The 11,283-nt window shown below is 46.5% G+C and overlaps 1 protein-coding gene across 1 annotated transcript; it reads left to right on the top strand.

The window, feature by feature from the left end:
* Positions 1-9,357: 9,357 nt before the first annotated feature.
* Positions 9,358-10,864, top strand: BLOC1S4 (biogenesis of lysosomal organelles complex 1 subunit 4). Its single transcript, XM_027545094.1, has one exon. It carries the CDS (start codon positions 9,422-9,424, stop codon positions 10,073-10,075), a length of 654 nt encoding a protein of 217 aa, XP_027400895.1. The 5' UTR covers positions 9,358-9,421; the 3' UTR covers positions 10,076-10,864.
* Positions 10,865-11,283: the final 419 nt, after the last annotated feature.

Below are 11,283 nucleotides of genomic sequence, written 5' to 3' on the forward strand. Positions count from 1 at the left end.
CCAGGCAGTATCAAGCAGCAGGCCCTGGCTACCAGAAAGCCCTTGTTGGTAATTATTTACCTGGGCTGAGCCCGATGATGGCTCTCTGATTAATAAAATCCTCATGAAATGGCACTGGTCTCAGAGAAACTGATGGTTTCCTTAAACCTCGGTGTTGGGGGAAGCACACTGACTGAAACCCCCACCCCGGCAAGGCACCATAGTAACCATTTGCATGAATTGTTTTACAACAGGAGCTCCTGGTAAGGAACACGGAACTAATAAACCACCACCAACCAGAAGAGTTCGGGGAAAGGTCAAAAGGAGACACCATGTGTCCAACCACCTCCCAGGATCCTCTCTGGCATCCATCTTGGCTGAACAAGGCGAGCACCACCAGGAAGGACTCTGAGTCAGAACGATTGGCTAAGGACAACCCGGAAACTAAGCCCATCACCATAAAACCCGAGACCTCGAGCCACGCGGCAGAGCTGTTCTCCTGGGTTCCCTTACCCTACTCTCTCCATCCAGGTGCCCCTTCCCAATAAAGTCTCTTGCTTTGTCAGCACATGTGTCTCCTCAGACAATTCATTTCCGAGTGTTAGACCAAAGCCCAGTTTCGGGCCCTGGAAGGGGTCCCCCTTCCTGCAACATCAGCACCACCCCCAACACATACACACAGCACATAATCAGCTGATTTACCCCTTAATGCTCACTGCCTGCCCAGCAGAGAGACAGAGATACAAACAACACAGAATCCACTCACAGGCCATTTCCCGAGTGCCTGCCACGTGCCAGCCTGATGGCGGAGGGACAGTCCCTGGCTTTTGCTGGCTCATCGGCACAAACTGAGCACCACCCTGTACTGGACCCAAGGGAAGTGCACGGAACCCGAGTGCATCCATCCAGTCAGTCAGTCATGTAGCCACTCATCAAACCCTGGCCCCCGCATCTCTCCAAACACATTTTTTCAAGTAACATATTCTTGGTACAATTTTTTTTTTTTTTTGCCACCAAAACCATAAAACACAATGTGTATGTATGTGCTCAGTCATGTCTGACTCTTTGTGACCCCACAGACTGTAGCCCACCAGGCTCCTCTGTCCATGGACCTCCCCAGGCAAGAATACTGGAGTGGGTTGCCATTTCCTCCTCCAGGGGAGCTTCCACAATAACAAAGAAATGAAGAAATGAATTACAAGTGAGGGTTAGAATCACCAGTGAAAAACTGCCCAGAGAGGTGCCTTTACAATTTTATGAATCTGTTTTAGAAAGTAACCCATGATGCAAGTGAGCTTTGGGGTCAATAATTTACCCTGGTTTTGAGAGTCCTTTTTTTTTTTCCTTTAAATACCCAGCAGCTGAAGTCTATTCTCAACGTCTGAAGACACATTCACTAGAGCAGAGGTGATCATCACCGAGAGACCCTGCACGTGGTGGTGAACCAGTCACATCTGGCTTCGGCTGCTCCCTCGCTTGGGAAGGGACGGCCCTGTTGTCATTGTCGTTGTCGCACATTTACTTACCCTGCTCCTGTCAGGTCTTAGTTGCAGCACACAGGATCTCTGGTTGAGGTGTGTGTGGACCCCGTAGTTGCGCTGTGGGCTGAGTTGCCCTGAAGTGTGTGTGATCTTAGTTTCCCAGCAAGGAATCAAACCCACATCCCGCACAGTGGGTTCATCTAGGTAAGGAATGGTGGCTGCTTGTTTTCCTCAGCTCCATGGTGGAGAGATATCTGATTTGGGTTAAATTTTTTTTTAAATCTGGTAGCAACACAAATGTCCATCTACAGATAAATAAATAAGCAAAATGTGGTCTGCTCACATGATGGACTGTTACTCCACCTTCAGAAGGAAGGAATCCTAATACATGCAGCAAACTGAATGAAGCCTGAAGACATTATTCTAAGTGAAACAAGCCAGTCATGAAAAAGACAAATTCTGTGTAATTCCACTTACATGAGGTCCCTAGAATCATCAAATCCACAGAGACATAAAGTAGAGTGGTAGGGGCCAGGGGCAGAACTGATGTTGTCGAATGGGTTTAATGCATCCATTTTGCAAGATGAAAAGTTTTGAAGATTGGTTGCATGATGATATGAATACACGTAGCAATACTGAACTGCATGTACTCTTAGAAATGGTTAAGATGGTAAATTTTATTTTTTTTATCACAATAAAAAATTATCCTTTGACCCAGTAGTCTAAGGTTAAAAATGGAATTCATTTCTGGGAAATTATCTGAGCACAAACAGATGATAATAACAGCCTAGGATTATAAACAGGAGCCCCCAAATCTGCAATTTGTAATCTTACCAGTGGGGTGGATGCACTGCCCAGGACCCTTTTCCCAACTGGGACTCCATATTGCTGTTACTTGGGACTTTCCAGCACTATTCAAGTCTGAATATAGGAATTGGCCCAATTTGGTGCTGTATATACACTATCACTTCTCTCTGTTGTTTCAAATCTAAAATTAAAGTAAAACTTTTGGCAAAACAACTGAGTTGGAGGAAGTCTAAGGCACTGATCTTCTTCACAGCTTCCTCACCCAGAAACAGCTAATTATAATTGGTACAAGGCAGTTCATGGAGATATTTGATGCCAAATGTTTTAGAGTTGGACAAATCCAGAACTGGTTCTTAGTTCCTCCAATTACTTGCTCAGTTGTCCAATTACTTGGACAAGTTGGTTAATCTGAACACATCTCTCTGGATCTGAATGTCCACCTATTACCCTAAGGTGGGCATGAGGCATACATATTCAAAAGCAGAGACATTACTTTGCCAGCGAAGGTCCGTCTAGTCAAGGCTATGGTTTTTCCTATGGTCATGTATGGGAGTGAGAGTTGGACTGTGAAGAAGGCTGAGTGCCAAAGAATTGATGCTTTTGAACTGTGGTGTTGGAGAAGACTCTTGAGAGTCCCTTGGACTGCAAGGAGATCCAACCAGTCCATTCTGAAGGAGATCAGCCCTGGGATTTCTTTGGAAAGAATGATGCTAAAGCTGAAACTCCAGTCTTGGCCACCTCATGCGAAGAATTGACTCATTGGAAAAGACTCTGATGCTGGGAGGGATTGGGGGCAGGAGGAGAAGGAGACGACAGAGGATGAGATGGCTGGATGGCATCACTGACTCGATGGACGTGAGTCTGAGTGAATTCCGGGAGTTGGTGATAGACAGGGAGGCCTGGCGTGCTTCGATTCATGGGGTTGCAAAGAGTCGGACACGACTGAGCGACTGAACTGAACTGAACCATAGTATGATCCGCATGGTTCATAACAATCGTATCGCATAATTTATCCAAGATTTTACACCTCCTGTCTTGATGTGATTGTTAATAGTGTCCCCTTTCACTCCCCAAACTTTCCTAGTTTGGTAAATTGGACTTTATTAAAATTATGAACTTCTATTTACCAAAAGACACTACTAATAGAAGAAAAAGAAAAGTCACCACTAAGAGAGTGAAAAGTCACATTGCAGAGCAGGAGAAGATATTTTCAATAGATTTGTCATTTCCTGACAAATGTTGTTGTTGTTTAGTCACTAGGTCATGTCTGACTCTTTGCCATCCCATGGACTGCAGCCTGCCAGACTCCTCTGTCCATGGGATTTCCCAGGTAAGAATATTGGAATGGGTTGCCATTTCATTCTCCAGGGAATCTTCCCAACCCAGGGATCAAGCCCACGTCTCCTGCATTGACAGAAAGATGCTTTACCACTGGGCCACCAGGAAAGCCCTGTATTCAAGCTGTATTGAGAATTTCTACAGATCAATGAGAAAAAGAAAACTCAATATTTAAAAGGTGGAAAGACTTGAACTGGCACTTCACAAAAGGGAATATCCAAATAGCGAATAAGTGTTTTAAAAGGTGGGCTTCCCAGGTAGCCCTAGTAGTAAAGAACACACCTGCCGATGAAGGAGGCATAAAAGACACAGGTTTGATCCCAGGGTCGGGAAGATCCCCTGGAGGAGGGCATGGCAACCCCCTCAAGTATTCTTGCCTAGAGAATTCCATGGACAGAAGAGCCTGGCAGGCTACAGTCCCTAAAGTAGCAAAGAGCTGGACATGACTGAAGCAACTTAGCACACAGGCATGAATGTAAAAAGGTGCTCAACTTCACGATTCACAGGGAAATGCAAATTAAAACCACAGTGAGATAGCGCAATGCATCCACTAGAATGGATAAATGTAAAATGTTGACAATTCCAAGTCGTGGCAGTGGACGTGGGTTGGATAAGAACTTCCAGACACAGAGTATTACAGAAAGGAGTGATTTTATTAAGAACAAAGAGCAGAGATACTGTGGGCACTACAAGCATTCTGGGCGAACACCTCCTGACAGGCCAGGAAGAGTCAATGCTTTTTGTGGATCAGGCAATGGCACCCCACTCCAGTACTCTTGCCTGGAAAATCCCATGGACGGAGGAGCCTGGTGGGCTGCAGTCCATGGGGTCGCTAAGAGTCGGGCACGACTGAGCGACTTCACTTTCACTTTTCACTTTCATGCATTGGAGAAGGAATTGGCAACCCACTCCAGTGTTCTTGCCTGGAGAATCCCAGGGACGGGGGAGCCTGGTGGGCTGCTGTCTATGGGGTCGCACAGAGTCGGACACGACTGAAGCAACTTAGCAGCAGCAGCAGCAGCAGACAACTTTTAGCCTCAAGACAAAAAAAAAAAAAAGTCCTGCTGGAAAGTTGGCATTAGGTGATTGGTTAGGGCACTCTGGGGTAAGTACCAGGGTGGGCATTTTTGCCTAATTTGGGGTCAGGAAGTCTGTTGGTGATGATCACGGGCGGGAGGCGGGGGAGGATGCTTTTGGCAATGGTTACAGTACATTTTGGAGGTTCTGGGCCTCGAATCTGTGGTCTTGGTGAGGATTCCACACTGGGGAAGATGTGGAGCATCTGAGACACTCACACTTTGCCACACAGCATGTGGGATATAGTTCCCACCTGGGACTGAACCCATGCCCTCTGCCTGGAAGCACGGAGTTTTAACCAGTGGACCCCCAGGCAAGTCCCCAGGAATGCTCATACACTCTTGATGGGTGCCTGAGTCTGCTCAGACTACAAAACACCACAGCCTAAATCACAGGCTTTCCCCCTTCACAGTTCTGGAGCTAAAAGTCCATGATCAAAGTGCCAGCATATTCAGTGTCTGGTGAGTTCTCACTTCCTGGCTTGCAGACGGCCACACTCTTGCTGCAGGCCTCACATGACCTTTTTGTGCATGTATAGGCGGGGATGGTTTGGGAAGAGAGAGGGCAGTGAGCTCAGGTGTCTCTTCTTACAAGGAAACTAATCCTATCAGATCAGCATTCCATTTTTATGACCTCATTTAACCTTAATCACTTCCTTACTCCAAATACAGCCCAGTCGAGTGTTAGGGCTTCAGCGAGTGTTAGGGCTTCAGCATATGATTTGGGGGAAATGCATACATTCAGTCCAGTCCATAAATATGAATGTAAATTGCTACAACTTTGGAAAATTATTTGGCAGTGACTACAGATCGGCTAAAGAAGCCTCCTGCCAATGCTGGAGCTGAGGGTCCGACCCCGGGGTCAGAAAGATCCCCTGGAGAAGGAAATGGCAACCCACTCCAGTATTCTTGCCTGAGAAATCCCATGGACAGAGAAGCCTGGCAGGCTACAGTTCGTGGGATCACAAAAGAGTCACACATAACTTAGCGACTAAGCAACAACAATAACTAAGACTAAACATATACCAAGCCTGTGACCTAGCAGATTTGATGCCTTGGTTAACATTCAAGACATTTTGAGCAGATGTGTCCATGAAAAGATATATAGAAGAATATTCATAGCTGCTTTATGATAATTTCCCTAAAGCTAAAACAACATAAATGTTCATAGGTAAGAGAATAAATAAATAAAACAAATAAATTGTAGTATACTCCTTCAATGGTAGGTTAACCATATTGCTGTAACAGATTACCCCCAAAGCTAGCAGCTGAAAACAACAGATATTTATTATCTCACATAGTTTCAGCTCAGAACATTTAATTAGGCTGCAGTCAAGGTATCAGTTGGGTCTGAAGCCATCGTTGGGCTTGAATGGGGCCGGAGGATCCACTTACAAGATGGCTGAGTCCTGTGGTTATTGGAAGGAGGCTGGTTTTTGCTGGCTGTTGGTAAAAGACCTCAGTTTCTTGCTGTGTAGATTTCTTCACAGATGTCCACAAGAAGTAAGAGCGAGTGATTTAAGAGTGAGAGATAATGAGACAAGCTGGGGCCTGGGACCATTTGCTGCAGGGCTTGCACCGGGACAAATGGCCTCCTCCAGCAGCAAAGTATGAAGAAGCCATCTGTTGCTTTGTTTAGTTGCCAAGTCGTGTCCAGCGCTTTGTGACCCCATAGACTGCTGAACGCCAGGCTTTCAGTCCTTCACTTCCTCCCAGAGTTTGCTCAAATTCACGTCCATTGAGTCAGTGATAACCATCTCATCCTCTCCCACCCATTTCTCCCTTTCTATAAAGAACTAAAAATAACTGTGTACACGAGCAGCTGGCCCAAATGATGCACAACAAGATGCAAAAAAAAAGACTCAAAGCCCAACTCCCACTTTTGAAGAGCAAGGAGCAAACACGGGGTGTCAAGAGCAAAAGCAGGGCATGCCCCAGCACACAGCACCACTGCAGGGGTGGGCAAACCACCTGAGCCACCCCCGGCCCAACAGCCTTCTGAAGACCCTACTGTCTGATTGCAAGGCTCTGAGAGGCACACGAAGGACCTCTTTAAAACGTTGCTTTTCTGGCTGAACAGTACATTGAGTGGCCATCTTTTATTTTTCTGTTTTTTTTTTATTTTTAAGATTTTACATCATTTGCCTCTCTGTTTTCTAAGTTTTCTCCATTCAGCACATGATGATTGAGCAACTGGAAAATGGGGGAAATTTTCTTAGAGGAAGATGATGTTTTCTTATTTAACAATAAATTGGGCAACAAAAGGGGAAGGTGTTTGATGAAGTACAATTACTTTTCGGTCAGGACAGAAAAAAATTTGAATATAGTTTGGGCCACTATGTCTATTTGGGCCACGATCCCTCTTTAGTGTGCACTGTGCCTCTGCATTGCACATTAACCAGATTCCCTCAGAAGACACAGGAGTGCCTGCTTGCAAAAAAAAAAAAAAAGTAGTTTTTTCCTGTCACAAACAAGGTAACTCTTTAGGAAAAGACATTCTTTCTCAACACTGTGAGGGGTCAGGATGACCCACAACTTGCCTTGCACATGCAGATCTGGACTATGAAAACTGTAAATATGTTACTTTGGTGTATAATCCTTTGTCTCAAAACTAAATAATAGTGTTTTTTTCTCTTACTAGTGCAACAGTCCTCAGAGCGTTCTGAAAGACTGTCTCCCAGGTTATAACATAATCCTTGGGTTGGCTTGAATAAAATTTGCCATTTCTTTCTTTGGTTAACTATTGATTAAGAGGGATTTTATAGTCTCAACTCCCTTTTTTCCTGGAAGTACCCTTGAGGCAGGAAGTAGATGGTCCCCCTAGAGTACAGCAACTGGAGACTCATTCCATGTGCATCGAAACTCCAAGACAAGAGTAGCATGAGAAGGGATGAGACGGGAGAAGGCTGGGCCCTATCTAAACCACATAGTTCTCATTCCCAAAGTCAGGAGACCGCTTCAGCCACACACGTGCCGAAAGGCTCCTTGGAGGCCAAAAGGGAGTGATGCTAACTGAGGCTGTACCCATACGGCGCTTTGGTGGAATACATCTTGGCTAAGAGACGCGTGTGCACACATGGAAGGATCCTGAGATATACCAAATATGGACTGTGAACCAGGCAAGTCAAAATGACTGGCCAAAGGAAACCCAGAGGAAATGCCCCGTAAAAGTAATTCAAACTGCTGTGAGGTCTCAGTGACTCTGAGTCCACTCCTGTCTATCCACACGTGCACTCTTTTTCATCCTCATAAATACTTGTTTCACTACTTCTCACCTTTGTGTGAATTCTTTGCAAAGCCGAAGGGCCAGGGCCCTTGTCACTGACAACTGGTCCAGTGGCCAGGATCTGGGCTCTCACCCAAGTCCTGACTCAAGACGTTGCAGGCTGAGGCCACCCAAGATCACCCTGAATGTGATCTTTGCTAGAAAACCATTTTTAAATTCTGCTTATTTTGGCTTCCCTGATAGCTCAGCTGGTAAAGAATTCACCTGCAAAGCGGGAGACCTGGGTTTGATCCTTGGGTTGGGCAGATCCCCTCAAGAAGGGAAAAGCTACCAACTCCAGTATTCTGGCCTGGAGAATTCCATGGACTGTGTAGTCCATGGGGTGGCAAAGCGGTGGACAGCGACTTCCACTTTTCTTTTGCCATTTGGAAATGCTGAGAATTTTCAAAGTCACCAAAATAGCAAGGTTTGGGACTTTCCTGACAATCCAATGATTAGGATTCTGCCATTCCATTGCTGCTGCTGCTGCTGCTAAGTCGCTTCAGTCGTGTCCGACTCTGTGTGACCCCATAGACGGCAGCCCACCAGGCTCCCCCATCCCTGGGATTCTCCAGGCAAGAACACTGGAGTGGGTTGCCAGTTCCTTCTCCAATGCATGAAAGTGAAAAGTGAAAGTGAAGTCGCTCAGTCGTGTCCGACTCTTCGCGACCCTATGGACTGCAGCCTACCAGGCTCCTCCGTCCATGGGATTTTCCAGGCAAGAGTACTGGAGTGGGGTGCCATCGCCTTCTCCACCATTCCATTACAGGAGGCATCAATTAGACCCCTGGTCAGAGAACTAAAATCCCGCAAGTCTCACAGCCAAAAAAATAAGTCGAGGTTTAACAGACCTTCATTTTGCTTATCTGACTTCTCTTTCATTTTACTATAAACAGCCAGAAGAAGCTAGGTAAATGAGGGGGAAGACCGTCATGGTTCCTGGACGTGTTCTATATCTTGACCTGGATGCAGGTTACATGGCTATATGGATATGGAAAAACTAGTCAGTGTGTACACTTAATAAGATGTACAAACTTTATTGTACTCCTGTTACACATTTTTTAATGTGTTTATCTTTAAAGAGTTTTTTAATTTTTTAAAGTTTTCTAAAAAAATTTTTTAGATTTAAAAAATCTTTTTTAATTGGAGGCCAAAGGGGAGTGATGCTAACTGATGCTCTACCCATACGGCTCTTCGGTGGACAGTCTTTTTTTTTTTTTTTTTTTTTAAGATTTCTGAGCCTGAGCACCTGCGCGCGGAGACCACAGTGCGCGTGCACGCCCGTTCTACGGCTGGAAGCAGAGATGTGTGCGCATGCGCGGGCGAGGGGTTTGGGAGGGGGTTGTCCCCTAGAGAGGGCGGGTGTACGTGCGGGTACGTGCTCGCGCAGAGGCCGGAAGTAGTGCCGCGCGTGCGCAGGTGCAAGCGCGCGTAAAGCCCGGAAGTGGGGCTGTCTAGCCCGGCAGTTGCGGGCTATGGAGGATTTCCCGCCGAGTTGCGGGCCGGTTGCTGAGGAGCCGGCCGAGGAGGCCGAGGCCCAGGTGGCGGCCTGGAGCGGGGACAGCGGCAATGTGTCGCAGAGCCACAGCAGCGCCTCGGGGCCGTGGGAGGACGAGGGCCCGGAGTCGGGCGCGCCGAGCCGGGACCCGCCGCTGCTGCGCCGCGCCGCCGCGGGCTACGCCTCCTGCCTGCTGCCCGGCGCGGGGGCGCGGCCCGAGATCGAGGCGCTGGACGCGAGCTTGGAGGACCTGCTCACCAGGGTGGACGAGTTTGTGGGCATGCTGGACATGCTGCGCGGCGACTCCTCGCACGTAGTCGGCGAGGGCGTGCCTCTCATTTACGCCAAAGCCACCGAGATGCGGCGAGTCTACAGCAAGATCGACCGGCTGGAGGCCTTCGTGGGCATGGTCAGCGCCAGTGTGGCCAGGCTGGAGGAGCAGGTCGCCAGGGCGGAGGCCGAGCTGGGGACGTTCCCCAGTACGTTCAGGAAATTGCTGCACACGATTAACGTGCCCTCCTTTTTCCACAAGGCGCCCTCCAGCAGGTCCCAGCTGACCGGCTACGAACCCCCCGTCGTCTTTCGGACGGAAGACCACTTTCCCTGTTGCAGCGAAAGACCTCAGGTCTGAGTCTGCTGGACAGCGCTGCAAGAGGACAGGTCTGAAATTATGTCGACTGTTAATCAGATCAGTTGAAATTCCTGCTACTGGACACCTCTGATGTTGGAGTATGGAATTGTAAAGTTTGTTTTTTGCACACTTGATTGCTCACTCTCCTCATTTCACGTGGAATGTATGGTTTTCTATGTCTTCCAGTTCAAACTTGAAACACGAAAGGTGCTTGGTGGGGGAATCCCGGAAGCAAAATGTATGAACTTCCTGCACACTGTGGCAGAACTGTTATTTTTAGGCATTTTACAGCTCAACTAACAGTATTATTACCTTTTCAACATTTGTATATTTGCAATACTCTTAGGAAAACTACTGAGCCCTTAAATCCTTGTTAATTGGAGCCTAACAACTTATTGACCAGAGATGTATTCATACGTCTTTTGTTACCCAAACTATTGCCTGGAGACAGTTCGATATTCTCTTATAGAACAAATCAACGGCCACAGCTGTTAATTTCTGCAAACGTCTCCCAATCAGTAAAGTGCTGATAGTGATTCAGATTTCTATAGCATACTTTAGGGTAGATGGTAAATTATTTTAAATTATATTAAACTTTCCATATGATGGATTGTAAACCAAAGGAAATTATACAATTTTTGAGAAAATGTTTTTATTGCAACTCATTCTGAAGTATTTGAAAGTATAACTCCAGTCTTAATTTGTCCGTAGCTAACACGTCTATATATGATTACCAACGTTTGGTTTGTAATTTAAAAATTAATAAAAAGTTTAAATTTTATTGGAAAAGCTTTCTGTCTGAAAAGGACTTTACACGTTTGCTTTTTGTTTGTTCGAAAGTAGACATGTTGTGTATGTAATTTTAGGAGTGGGATAAAGTTCACGGCTTTAGATATTTCTCCTCAAAATGAATATTTAAATCATTTGTGTGATGATACGACTGGTATTAGGACTTTATTCTTTCACCCTGAGGACCTGCAATCTTGAACATCCCTTGAAGGCACAGTAGACTAATCTGTTTTATAAGGTGGCCCTCCTAGTGTGTTGTTCAGCCTCTAACTTGTGTGCGACTCTTTTTGCGACCCCATGGACCCGGCTGCCAGGCCCCTTTGTCCATGGGATTTCCCTGGCAGGAATCCTGGAGTGGGTTGCCTTTTCCTTCTCTAGGGACTCTCCCTGCCCAGGGATCTAACCTGTGTCTCCTGCAT

This window comes from Bos indicus x Bos taurus, chromosome 6, assembly GCF_003369695.1.
Source record: "Bos indicus x Bos taurus breed Angus x Brahman F1 hybrid chromosome 6, Bos_hybrid_MaternalHap_v2.0, whole genome shotgun sequence".
Taxonomy (NCBI): domain Eukaryota; kingdom Metazoa; phylum Chordata; class Mammalia; order Artiodactyla; family Bovidae; genus Bos; species Bos indicus x Bos taurus.